The 14,378-nt window shown below is 40.8% G+C and overlaps 1 protein-coding gene across 1 annotated transcript in view; it reads right to left on the reverse strand.

The window, feature by feature from the left end:
• The window catches only part of gw (trinucleotide repeat containing adaptor protein gawky), a 475,910-nt gene that overhangs the window by 201,812 nt on the left and 259,720 nt on the right, over window positions 1-14,378 (reverse strand). Inside the window, exons 14-16 of the mRNA XM_067149652.2 lie at window positions 13,838-14,048; window positions 13,681-13,755; window positions 9,170-9,376 (exon numbers count right to left, since the gene is read on the reverse strand). Coding sequence (XP_067005753.2) covers window positions 9,170-9,376; window positions 13,681-13,755; window positions 13,838-14,048 — 493 coding nt within the window. The remainder of the gene's footprint in view (window positions 1-9,169; window positions 9,377-13,680; window positions 13,756-13,837; window positions 14,049-14,378) is intronic.

Raw genomic sequence — 14,378 nt, forward strand, 5'->3', positions numbered from 1 at the left:
TTATGTAACAACTATACGTGATAATATAAGTATTGAATAGGTGGAATAAATTAAAACACCTTTATCATTGTTGAACAGTCAAGGATGTGCCGGTGAAGGAGGGAGATTTATGGAGAATCTGAACAAATGAAGAAATACGATTACTGCAGATATGCCAACTTTCAAGAAAGGCAATTCGTAATGCAGCCGTTAGGGCACCGGGGGGGTGGGGGGCAAGAAGCCGTAAAAATTTTTTTCTTCTTCCTGATATCCTGCTAAATTACATATCATTGAAAAGTCAATGGACAACATACAACTGCAACCAGATATTCAAATACTGGCATATAAAGAGTTATGATTCTTACCTGCTAAAGTAACAGGTGATCTGCAGTACATATCTGACAAGGGAACATCGGCAATGGGTAAGTCGCCGATCGCGATGAAACTTGGAAAACACATTGAGGTATACGAAAAAATAATGTCGGCATCAGTTTCTGGGTCCCAACATTCATTAGGGCGTTAACTATGGGGCCTAAAAGTTGTAACTTTTCAAATTCCGCGCGATCAGCATGAATACCTGCTGGCCAATGCAAAGGTGGCACACTGCGTATCTGGAGACACGCCTCTGCACCTCCTCCCCTCACGCTTCAATTGGTTCGCCACCGCACGTTCCCCTTCTACCCGCGCTTGCCGGCTGCTTAGCTGTTCAACGGGACCGACTGCTTCTTTTCGTACTGTAATTATTGGAATCCTTTAAATTACGTTCCGTTTCACACATAATGATAATAAATAACCTACATTAATATACCCATATTTTATTCAAATTTTATATTTTCATTCGTGCTAATTTTGGTGAGTTGTCACATTCGTGGGTACAACTCCGAGTTAAGTACCACGGAAACGTGGGATTGGGTACCACGTCCTACCTACGCTTAAATTATTATTTACTTCTAAAACGCCTTAAAGCTGTCGATAGTATCCTTTAGAGTGGACATACATATGGAATTAATTAAATTTTATCACCCACCACTAAATAAATCTCCCACCATTAAACAACGTTAAATACCTTTTTATGTAAAGAAATTAAGTGCCCGGGTAGAGGATCTCAATGAATGTAATGAGATTCGGTACCTCGGGATATTAAAACCTGGTTATAGGTCCAGATCATCTTTTTATGACCCCTTCCCCCACCCATTTTGTGTACGCTACCAGTTGTGGCATAACGAAATGACATTGCGGACGACAACAACAACAATTATAAACTCCGAGTTTGAAACTACTGGCATTTTCCATATTGCGTACTCTGGTATAATGAATATGCCTATAGGTAGAATGTTTTTATTTGTGCTTGTACTGAACGATTTATTTATGTTTTGCAGTGACAGGCACAACACATTTCAATTGCAGCAATGACTGTCGAATATAAATAAATTTAATGCATAGGCAACTTCGATACGAGTATGACATGGAATGTAGTAAAGTTTGTCATAATAAGAAAAGCCTTGAAACATAAAAAGATGTGCATTTATATATGCAATAGATATACAGTAATCACAGGCAGACCTGTAGTCTTACTGCACCGGTACTTTTGCGTTATAGCTGACGAAGCTCTATGTATTCAACAAGTACCGATATTAAAGTATCACACTACAGTCTTCTGGGTATAATGGCAGTTACATACGCAAAAAGTTAAATGGGTATTGTACGAACTGGTACAACAAAAAACAATTACAAGGCAACACAATAAATGACTCGGTATACATTACATCAGGCAAACTCTCCGTCAATAACTGATAGTAAACAAAAACAATCTTTGGTCTATTCGAAACATTAAAAGAAAGTGAAAAAAAAACCCGAAACAAATCACAATTAACAACAGGCAGCGTACTTTTTTTTTTTGCTAATTGCTTTACGTCGCACGGACACAGATAGGCCTTATGGCGACGATGGGATATGAAAAGCCTAGGAGTTGGAAGGAAGCGGCCGTGGCCTTAAGGTACAACCCCAGCATTTGCCCGGTGTGAAAATGGGAAACCATGGAAAACCATCTTCAGGGCTGCGGACAGTGGGATTCGAACCCACTATCCCCCCGGATGCAAGCACACACCCGCGTGCCTCTAACCGCAAGGCCAACTCGCCCGGTGCAAACGTTTTCATAAACATTTCAGAAAACGTAAACTGACTAATACAACGTGGAAATTACAAAGGAGAGAGATGAGGAAGGCTGATAGAGTACGCAAAGTAGCACCGGTTCTCTCAAACAGCTAAGCGGCTGGCAAGCGCGTGGAGAAGGGGAACGTGCGATGGTGAACCAATTGGAGCGGGGGAGGAGGGGGGAGGAGCTGCAGAGGCGTGTCTCCAGATACAGTGAAACCTCGATTCTCCGTTTTTCGAGGGACCATGAAAATAGAACGTACAATACGGGAAAACGGAAAATCCGGGAATGAATGAAAACCATCAACAATTTGGCTAAACATCACAAAAATGAAATATGTATAATTATAATCTTACAAAACTCCTAAACCAAACCAAACCAAACTACAGCCCCAGTGGGACTTTGCCTGCCAAGCGACCGCTGCTCAGCCCGAAGGACTCCAGATTACGAGGTGCGCATGGTCAGTGCGACGAATCCTCTCGGCCGATATTCCTGGCTCTGTAGATCGGGGTCGCCATCTCACCATTAGATAGCTCCACAATTAAAGGTAATCACGTAGGCTGAGTGGACCTGGAACCAGACTTATATCCAGGTAAAATTGTCTGACCTGGTAGCAATCGAACCCGGCCCTCTGGATGTGAGGCGGGCATGTTAGACCATGAAACCGCATTAATTACCGGTACGTGAGTTCAAAATCTCGATACTTTATATTCAGTTTTACCGGGGAATCTTCGTCAGTTTCCCGTGAAAACTTCTTTCAGTTCAGCGACTTTGATTAGGCTAGCCAAACTCTTCGAAAAATCTAATAACGCCAAGCCAAACGACCACAAGTAGTTTTTAATTCTCTCATCTAATAAAATAAAGCACATTAGATACGAAAGCACCCAAAATGAATGCGAAATCCGTTCATTTCTTAATCTTTCATTGTAATTTGGTCTCCGGTATACTGTTCGTAGTCAGCTTCTGGAAATCTCGTACCGCGCAAATTAGGCCTACATCGACTTTTAAAGGTAATGTTGAACTCAAAAACATGGTTTCGAATGTAAGTATCGATTCTTAAAGGTTCTCGAATGCATTATATTCAATTCTGCTTGTCACAAATCCAATCAAATTGGAAAGATAAAAGAAATATCAAAACTTCAGAAATTACGGTTATTCGTGACCTTGAGGTCATCTGGAAAGCGCGCTCGCTGCACATGTCAGTAGGAGTTTGAAATTATACCAACCATTTAAAATGTAATGTGCGCAAATAAAACGACTGCGGTTTTTGGTATTTTAACACGAAAACGTAAAATTCCCAGTCTTACATTAGGACCTAAACAGTAATAGGCAATTCCAAGACCTCCCATGGCTTTCTTTTTTTAAAATTACATTTAGGTGCAACATGTGTTTTGGTCTCGCTAACAATCATGTACGATAATATCAAAAATACTCAAGGTACGTAGAATACAAGGTAGGGATCACGAGAGAGGTGCGCAGTGGCAAAGCAGAGCTGTGACGTCACGCAGGACCCTCGCGTTGAATCTGCTCTGAGTGAGGTAGAGGTAGTTCGAGTAAGAATCGCTGTGCACGCAGAAGCTAGGTGCTAATAATACACGATAGTAACATATCTGTGGTGTATAAGAAACCGTGTGTGTTTATTTTATGAGATAAAACGTAAAAAGCAGTAATAATGTACACTTTTCAGTATGCTTTGTCATGCCATTGCAGGCTGCACAAATCATAGCAGGCACGCGAAGGAACGAAACATACACTTTCATGAATTCCCTAAAACCACTGACGTAAATAAATGGCGACAGAAGTAATCAAGACATTATCGAAAGCTATCTTTCTCAGCTTCGAGGGTTCGGAAGGCTTTATGACGATCCTCTTCCGACAGCTGTGACGCGAAAGGTGAAATCATTGCTTCTAGCCTCAATGCTTCCAAGGCGATAAGAAATTCCAACTGTTCTCCGGAAGATTATGAAATATTACGTCCAAATATGTACTGATGAACTCGATCAAAACTCGGATATCGTGTGCCAGTCTAAGGCCAGCGTTGAGACCACATCCTATTTTTTATCGGAGGATGAGCAAGGGTTCGTTAAAGCCCTTGAAGATCTAGTGAAACAGCTCGAGGGGAGTCATGAAACCAAGGAGCTGCTTGAAGACTTCACTGGCTATATAGCTTTTAGGATAAAGAAGAACCTCGATATAGAAAGTAATTACGGAGAGAAAACAGGTCAAACTACAAGGGGTGGAAATTAAATTTCAAAAAGTTTTTTTTTTTTTTTTTTTTTTTTTTTTTTGCAAGTTGCTTTACGTCGCACCAACACAGATAGGTCTTACTGCGACGATGGGGCAGAAAAGGGCTAGAAGTGGGAAGGAAGCGCCCGTGGCCTTAATTAAGTTACAGCCCCAGCATTTGCTTGGTGTGAAAATGGGAAACCACGGAAAACCATCTTCAGGGCTGCCGATAGTGGGGTTCGAACCCAATTTTCCGAATACCGGATACTGGCCGCACTTAAGCGACTACAGCTATCGAGCTTGGTAGTTTCAATTTTACCACGGGAAAGAACTGAAAGAGGGTTCTAACATCATCACAAACCTTACGGATATCCTGAAAAAGACATTCTCCGAAATTTATGAGCTTGCAAGTTGCTTCGTGAGAAGCCGTTCTTTTATTCCAATGGACGCTTTAAACAAAAGTAAGACATTGAAGAGACCGGGTTTCTGTTAATACAACACCGATAAAGAAAGAAGAAAAGCAAAGAAATTCCACTGATGCTATGGATAAGTGTGTTTTGTTATATATATTTTTAATATCAGCATTATTCTTTGTGTATAATATACCCGTTATTTTTTTTATTATTTTTTTTATGAAAGGCAATTTATTATGTTGTATATGAAACCAGTGCTAAGAATGTTGATATACAGGCTCATGAATATGGCCTATCTAATGTTAACGTGGAATTTGTCATTTCTTGGCACTTGCAGGAAAACATTTACTGTACTGTTTGTATTGTGGACAGTTTCCTAAAATTTGCTGTTTGTGTTGTTGACGGTGTATATAGTTTCCCAATACTGCTTGTAACAACGGACATATTTCTTGCAGTCATCAAGCTTTATGTTCGAGTCTGTAACAATTAGAGCCCCTTGTTATTGTTATCATAGGTGTTGAGAACATGAACATATGGAATGGCCATTCCACTGCTATCACAGTCTTAGCATTGGTACATCCTTTTATACAGATCGAAATACTTCAGAAACGCTGCTGGATTCACACTGTATTTGATCTCCTATTATTACTCTACTGTAATAGTGAAGTGGAATGCATTTTCTTAGGTGATGTTAAAATATCAATGAAGTTATCTCTAACTTGTGGCTAAAACAGAATAGCTTACAGCTGTGTATTAGCCTACCTCATATAGAGGACAAGGCGCTGAGGGTTCAAGTGACGTCATCGCCAGCCAAGCTTGGTGGGGAGACCTGCGCGTGATCCCTACCTCTTACTGTAACTACCTTGAAAAAATACTGAATTTGTGTTAAGAAGCAGTTTCGATTCCTGCCTGAAAGCCCAGTTACTTTGCAGTGCCCTGAGCAAAGTGCCAAAAACCTCTTCGGCAGTACGATCGAAAAAAGTAAAAATATAAACATTTAACCCTGGACATAATGTGGACGTTTTATAAGTGCGAACATTTGACGAAACTCGTTAGGTCTTGAAGCAGAGCTGTCGAAATGCGCCGTGTCTGCTTGCAATTATTGTCGCCACTCCCTGCTTTATGATTTTCCGAGATTCTCTAAACAATATCACCCGAATGCAATGGTCCCTTATGCAAGTTCACCGCCGATCGCTTTTCCAGTACCGGTACAGTACTTGCTTTAATTATCGCAGTGACGGGGCGTTAACGCCAAGATCCATAAATATGCCATAGCCGTCCTTTTGTGAAATACATTTTATTAAAAAACGATTGATCGAGGATTTAGCGTTGATGGGACTGGAATTTCTGGACGGTTGATCCGGGAAATCGTTTCTTCGAGGAACGGACAATGCGGGACTTTTACAACGTGATTTAATTACGATACACGCGGGACCACGTAATTTGAACGCATATTCCGGGAAAACGTATTTTCAGGGAACGGATAATCGAGGTTCCACTGTACGCAGTGTGCCAGCTGAGCATTGGCCAGCAGGTACTCACCGCTGATCGCGCGGGATTTGAAATGTCGCAACTTTTAGGCCCCGTAGTTAACGCCCTAATGAATGCTGGCACCCAAAATTGATGCCGACATCATTTTTACGTGTACCTCAATGTGTTTTCCAAGTTTCATCGCGATCGGCGACTTACCCATTGCCGATGTTCCCTTGTGAGTGGAGGTTGAAAGATCATTTCTTTTGTCGAGTACTGTAGTTGCTCCCTTAGCAGCTTGTAGTTCATGTTTGGTAAACGTACACTGGTGACATGCTTTTCCTTTTGATATCATATGCATCCTCTGCACTATCAAAGCACTTAAACAGTTCAGAGTTCATATTAGCACAGAATTCAGTCTTGTTCATCCTCATCACGCGCATCTGAAAAATCGCGGCTACCCACACCACAAAACACATGTGAATGTGACTGAGGAATGCAGTAAACAGGGCCATTCTTTCGAGTATTCCTCCTTAAATTTTTGAACTATTTCTGGTTTATTACTAGCATCACTAGTCACGGTAACGTCATCACACGTATTTTCCTGCACAAGAAATTGCTTTATTTCAAACCTTTTGCATTCCGTAACACACCAAAACCACAACACAGTAGAAGTCCGATAGTCCGGCACGTTCGGGACCGGCCTGGTGCCGGATTACCAAAAATGCCGGACTATCGGGCGGTACCTCTTACTACGATGTAGGTTAAGGCGTAAAGCGAAAACAGCTGTAACACGGCGTTTTGCATAAAGTGTTGATCAGCAGAATCATTAGTTTAATAACTTTAGCTCAAAATTAGGGGAGCATCAAATTTTCATTCATTCAACACATTCAGTTTACATACATATACTGTACAATATTTTAGTGTGATGTAAAAAATCTTGAATATCTTTTTGTTTCGAGATCGTTGTCACTTGGCATAAAAGTTATTTCTGATGATATGTAAATCAATAAGTTCAGTGGCATTATAATTAGTATTGTATTACACTCAGCAAAAATGAATTTATTTAGGGTCTCTGCAGCTTCTGCCCAGCTGAATCTGTCCTTTTCTTCGGTTTCCTCAATGAAATGAACCTGTGTGTGGTGACAGGCAACAATGCCGATTGTGTCTAACAAGAGCAGACGCGTAGTGGACACTTCCGGGTGGTTTCAAACCGTGCCGTGCGCTTTAACTGACGTGAGTGTAAAAAAAGACATAAATCCTGGAATGGTGCCGGACCATCGAGCGTTCCGGACTATTGGATGCCGGATTAATGGAATTCACCTGTAAATTCTTCAACAGTCACGCACACAGTATTCACAATGAAACGGAGTTTGTCACCACTTTGCCGCCAAAACAAAAACAAAAGAACTCGCATACTTACATGGAAGTGTGATCACGTGACGAACAAAGACAACTCCGCAAGATATACTTCACAGCTGACTATTTTTCAGGTACTGGAAGCACCCACTGCGTTCGGCGCGTGAAAACACGAAATATTCTTAAATGAGTGACAGAAAAGGGGTATAAATGATTACTGAGAAATCAGAAAATAATATTCTGAGAATTCAAACTGTAATGGCATTCCTTGTGTATCCTTTTGAACACTTCATACACTTAAGATTTAAAAATCAACAAAAAATCAATTTGTGGTGTGTAATTCGTAAAGGAATGGAAATTTGTAATGATTATGATTGAATTGTAATAGTTGGCATCTCTGTTACTGCATAAGGAGTCTGACTTGGTGACCTCAGTCAAATGAGACTGATTGGAGGATTGGGGCATGTGCAACGGATGGAGGAGGGAAGACTTCCAGGATATAACTGACAGGGCAGAAGGAGAGGTTGGCCCTGGATGAAATGGCTGGAGGATGTGGAACTGATCGGAGGACTGTTGGAGTCAGGAGGTGGTGTAGGCGTGCTGAGGATTGGGACGAATGGAGAGCCGTAGTCAAGGAGGCCAGGGTCCTTAAAGGACCGTAGAGCCATGGAGTAAGTATACAATTTAGAATATAGCATAATGATAAAGAAGAGCAATGGAGCATGTTTCATTGAAGAAAACCTACTCTCATCTCTGTTTCCATTCATAAACAAACTTAAATATACATCTCAAGCGAGGGTCATTTCTTATCCCTCCGTACTTCTAGTGTTAATACTTCCATCAACAGCACATATTCCCTCACTTCATGGAACTGAATCCAGGCTTTTGGAACGCAATGTAGTGATTAGAAATTGTATCCCTCCACCTCTCCTACCCAGCTGACCAACATTCAGATGGTGAATTTTTTTTTCGACCAACGGGACTCGAACTAACAATAACAGTGTCAGATTCTAAGGACACCACCACACAGGCAGTCATTGCACTATAGCGATCTCCCTGAGCTGTCAGTCTGTATGATGTTCCCCTGTCACTCATGTTAATTACACGACCCCTCTTAATTTGGTTGTGCAAATCTTCAGGGCATACAGTAATCTTATTAAAATAACCACCTGCCGGGCTGAGTGGCTCCGACGGTTGAGGCGCTAGCCTTCTGACCCCAACGTGGCAGGTTCGATCCTTGCTCAGTCCGGTGGTATTTGAAGGTGCTCAAATACGTTGGCCTCGTATAGGTAGATTTACTGGCACGTAAAAGAACTCCCGCGGGACTAAATTCCGGCACCTCGGCGTCTCCGAAGACCGAGAAAGTAGTTAGTGGGACGTAAAGCAAGTAACATAATAATAATAATTATTATTATTATTATTATTATTAAAATAACCATCTTTAGCTTGTGTGAGCAGCTGTAGTCTTGTATCACCTACTTGGCATAGGAATCGTTACACTATGCTGTGTAATTTTGGGGCAACATCTGAAAACATTGTAGTATTAAAACTGAATACTCAAACATACAGGCTGGGCAAATGGCATTTGCTGAGCAACTGGATTGTATCTCTGTCCAGGAAATCCTGCACCAGGATGACTTGGGGCTAGATCAAAGGGTGAAGAATGATCCTCATGTCTGCGCCAAGCTTCAACATTGAACCGTGTGGACAGTTGTTCGTGGGCATCCTCAAAATTCATGTTGCTGGTGCGCAATGCGTTTTCAACATCCTCCTTCTGCAATCAAAAAAGGGATACCGATTTATATGAGAACATGCCCTCAACTGTATCCTTAAAAATACACCAATACATAGAAGCATGATCTTTTAGCATAAACGATAAATGCGACAAAAAATATTTTGAGGCAATTTTGCGATATATTTATGAATCATATGTTCTGGTTAAGAAAATATGGATATTATGTTGCGAATTAAAGCGATAAGGCCATTTTAAAGCGAATTCAATTATTTTGCGATAAGCACAATATTACAGCGAAATCTGTAGTGAATAACAAACATGACATTTTGTTCCAAGATTACGTATGAAAAGAAAAGGAAGAGCTAACAAAGGTTCATCAACAGGAAAGAAATATGTCATCAATGTTCTGGAAAATCTCTTTAAGACATGGCATCAAAGAAAAAGGGGTTGGCTCCAGGCTTCTTGCCAAACGAAATATTTGGAATGTTGTTCTTGTGGTGGCTGGTAATCCCACTCCAGCCTGTCTCTTCATGGCATTGTGCAATCCTGGAGTCCCTAATGACGTCTACAAGCAGCACAATTGACTGGTGTATTTCGGCTTCGTGGTCAGGTAAAATTAAGAAAGTGATCACAGACAGTAGTGAAGATGGGTCGCTCGACAAGTTTTACAGTGCACAGCAGAGCTAAACAGTTTGCGGGCAAAGGTTTATATGTTTCGGAAAGCAATATTTGAATCTGTAAATTATGTAATGTTCGTATTGAGTGGGAGAAAAAAGATACCATTTCAAAATATTGTTTTAAAAATAAGGAACATTCAGAACGTAAATTTAGCACTCCAACAGTGAAACGTCAGGCAACAATAGAACTCTCATTAGATATGCACAAGAAAGTTAAGAGTGAAAAAATAGAATTTATTCATGAAAACACAGCGATGCTACTCAAAGCCAACATCCCGCTGGTGAAGGTAGACGACCCTGCAGTCTGGAAATGGCTTCAAAAGTATGTACCAGGTATGCACAGTCTACCAACTAAACCTCCACAATCAACGATCAATGATAGTAATGAAACCTTTAATGATTAATTTTAGAAGTATCTACCAGTCCATATGACCCAATCGCTATATTCAGAACTGTCCTTATCAAGACCAACACTAACCATTATATTTGTAAATATTGAAGGTTTATCTCCATCTAAAGAAGGAATGTTACACCAGCTTTGTCAAACTTACGAATGTGATATATTATGCCTTCAGGAAACTCACAGGGATGAGCAACTACGGCGACCAAAAATAGCGGGAATGAGACTTGTGGCCGAGATTCCCCACAGACAGTATGGCAGTGCTGTTTTTGCCAAACTAAATTTACAAATTTTGTCTGTTGCAGCCACCAATGAAAATCAAATCGAGATAATAACTGTGGAACTCAGTAACTGCACCGTTTCGGGTGTCTACACACCACCAAATGTAGATTTCCCCTTTAAAATTCCAGATAACTACTTCAAGCAAAAGACAAACTTTGTAGTTGGAGACTTCAACAGCCATATCAGTGCATGGGGATATACAGATGATGATAATAATGGAGAAGCTGTGTTAGAATGGGCTGATGATTACCAATTACAACTTATTCATGACCCCAAACTACCTCCATCCTTTAACAGCAGTACATGGCGACGAGGCTTCAACCCAGACCTGATATTTGTGAGTGAACAACGTGGCACAGCAATGGGTGAAACCAATATGCAATCCCATTCCAAATATCCAGCATCGGCCCATAATGTGTCAACTTTTCTCTGCGATTCAACCAATAAAGGTTCCGTTTCGAAGGAGAAATAATTTCAAAAAAGCAGACTGGGAGAAGTTCAGCTCAACCCTTGATAAAATAATATCAGATATCCACCCAACACCAGAGTTTTATGATCAGTTTGTTGAAGCTATGAAGAAAACTTTCTGCGCTTCCATACCACGAGGATGCAGAGTTAACTATATACAAGTTCTAACTTCAGACACAGCTGCCTAAATGAACACATATTTCACTGTTTCAGGAAGATCCACTAAGTGAAGACACTATCTCAGCTGGAAGGAAACTGCTTTCCTCAATTGCAGAGGCAAAGAAAGATGCTTGGATCAAACTTATGGAGGAAACAGACACGTCAAGGGATAGCCGAAAGGCTTGGAAGCTTCTCAAACGACTTAGCAACGATCCAACCAAGGAACCAGTCCATGCAAATGTTACGGCAAACCAAATCGCAAATCAGCTTGTCATCAATGGGAAAACAAATCACCCAATAGGGAAGATGGAATATAATATCCTAAAAAGCGAGGTAATGAAGTCCAGTAACCTATCCCGGCCATTTGATATAACGGAATTACAGAAAGCGATTCAATGTACCAAAAATGGAAAAGCGGCAGGATTAGATGATATCACAATAGAACAAATAAAACACTTCAGTTCAACCACACAGGCATGGCTTTTAAAATTCTTCAACAACTGCTTTACTTCCCTAAAAATTCCAAAAATATGGAGAAAATCCAAGGTGATCGCATTTCTGAAACCTGGAAAGGAACCTTAAAACCCCCAAAATTTCAGACCAATCTCCTTACTCTGCCACCTATACAAAATAATGGAAAAAATGTTGCTCAATCGCTTAATGGGAGTAGTAGACCAAGTCCTAATCCCTCAGCAATGTGGCTTCCGCCCAGGAAAGAGTTGCATAGCACAGGTTTTACATCTAACCCAGCACATCGAGGACGGGTTTGAAATGAAGAAGATTACTGGTGTGGCCTTTGTGGATCTCTCAGCTGCCTACAATACAGTAAAGCACAGGATATTATTACACAAACTTTATAGAATGATTACAGACATCAAGGTAACCAAGATGATAGCTACTCTCCTGGAAAATCGTCGCTTTTTTGTCGAATTCCAAGGACGCCGAAGCAGATGGAGGAATCAAAGGAATAGACTACCTCAAGGCAGTGTACTGGCTCCTATTCTTTTCAAAATCTACACTAATGACCAGCCATTACCAGAAAATACTAAAAGCTTTATCTATGCCGATGACCTTGCACTTACAACTCAAACTGATACCTATGATGAAGCAGAGATCTCTCTAACTGCTGCATTAGAAGAGCTAGGTACCTATTATGAGAAAAACCAACTCAAACCAAATCCAGCTAAGACTCAAATTTGTGCGTTCCATCTGCGGCATGCACAGGCCTCTCAGAAACTCAAAGTACTATGGAAGGGGAAGTTACTGGAACACTGCTTTACACCAACGTACCTGGGAGTTATGCTGGATCGCACATTAACATATAAGAAACATTGCCAACACCTGGAACAAAAGAAAGCTGCCAGAAACAACATTCTACGAAAGTTATCAGGAACAAGTTGGGGAACACAACCACAAACGATTAGAACATCAGCTCTAGCTCTATGTTATTCTGCAGGAGAATATGCCTCCCCGGTTTGGTACAGGTCAGCTCATACGAAGCAGGTCGACATCGCTTTAAACGAAAGCTGCAGGATCATTACTGGATGTCTGAAACCTACACCCATTGAGAAGGTCCAACGTTTAGCTGGTATTGCTCCCGGTGAGATTCGTAGGGAAGTAGCAGCTAACAAAGAAAGGCTCCAGTCATCTTCTTCAGAAGCACATCCTCTCTATGGATACCACCCAGCCACACAGGCTAAAATCTAGAAAAAGTTTTCTCTGCACATCAGTTAACCTTGAGGGGAAAGCAGAGAATGCTAGAGTCACAATGTGGAAAGAAAGAATCCACCACCTTTCCAACTGGATAGAGCCGAAGGAAAGTCTTCCATGTGGACACCAGGAGAAGTGGACAGTATGGAAAGCCGTTAACAGACTCCGTACAGAAGTCGGCAAAACAAAAGTAAATTTGCGGAAGTGGGGCTTCTCAAGTGATTCATCACTTTGTGATTGCGGAGCGCAGCAGACGATCCAACATCTATGTCAGTGTGTTTTATGTCCTTCAATTTGCACTATGAAAGACTTGATTGCAGCCTCCCCCAACGCTATTGACGTCGCCCAATACTGGGCGAGCATCATCTAGCTCTCGAATATTGTTGCACTATCTGTGATTGTATAATAGACTTATATATTTGTATAGTAGGAATGTAGATATCTTGTTGCTTTTTGTTAAATATCTGTAAGTAAAGTTGATACTTCTGACATGAATAAAGAAAGAATTTTAGAATTTCATTAAAGCGAAACGGCAAAATCTATTTCGCAAAATAACGCGAAAATGAGTATCCTTAGTATCCTTCTAGCGAAATCTCTTAGAAATTAATGCAAAAAAATCATGCCTCTGCCAATACACAATGGCATACCTTATATCCCATGTCTGCAAGGATACGAAACTGCTTGCTGGCCCAAACAATATCTTTTGTAAGTGGCTTCTGACCCTTAAAAGAGTAAAATACACCAAGTTAGAAACGTGCCAGATCAAATATTAGCATATAGCATAACATCAAAGGAGTACCATACTTGTTTAGGAGGATGACCCCACGATGATGTATCCATATCGCCATCGACCCAGCCACTTGGATTGAGGGGAGTCTTTGGCTTCGGACCACCCCATGAGGTTGGAGTCAAAGGAGGCTCGTTCCACGAGTTCACACCACCGGTTCCACCCTTTGGGTCTTCGCCCCATCCTGAGTTAGCTGTTTCATGAGGTCCATCTGTCCAGGAACCATTCCTGGGGGAAAAAAAAAGAAAGAAAGAAAAATGTAAATATATATATCACAAAATACCACAGCCCATTCTTCACATGTTAAAATTTTTTTTATAACAACCATTCCTGAAAAAAAAAAAAAAAAAAAAAAAAAAAAAAAACCAAATATATATATATCAAATATATATATATATAAATCACAAAATACCACAGACCATGGAAGGCCTTGAAAGAACACACGGTACAGCACGTTACCTGTACCACACAGCAGCCAATACCCTGTATTGTAATTCAAGTTGTAAAAGCAATGAACCAACGTGAATGAATCGGTGGTCAAGAATGATACCCGATGTA

This window comes from Anabrus simplex, chromosome 6 (assembly GCF_040414725.1).
Source record: "Anabrus simplex isolate iqAnaSimp1 chromosome 6, ASM4041472v1, whole genome shotgun sequence".
In the NCBI taxonomy this organism is placed as follows: Eukaryota; Metazoa; Arthropoda; class Insecta; order Orthoptera; family Tettigoniidae; genus Anabrus; species Anabrus simplex.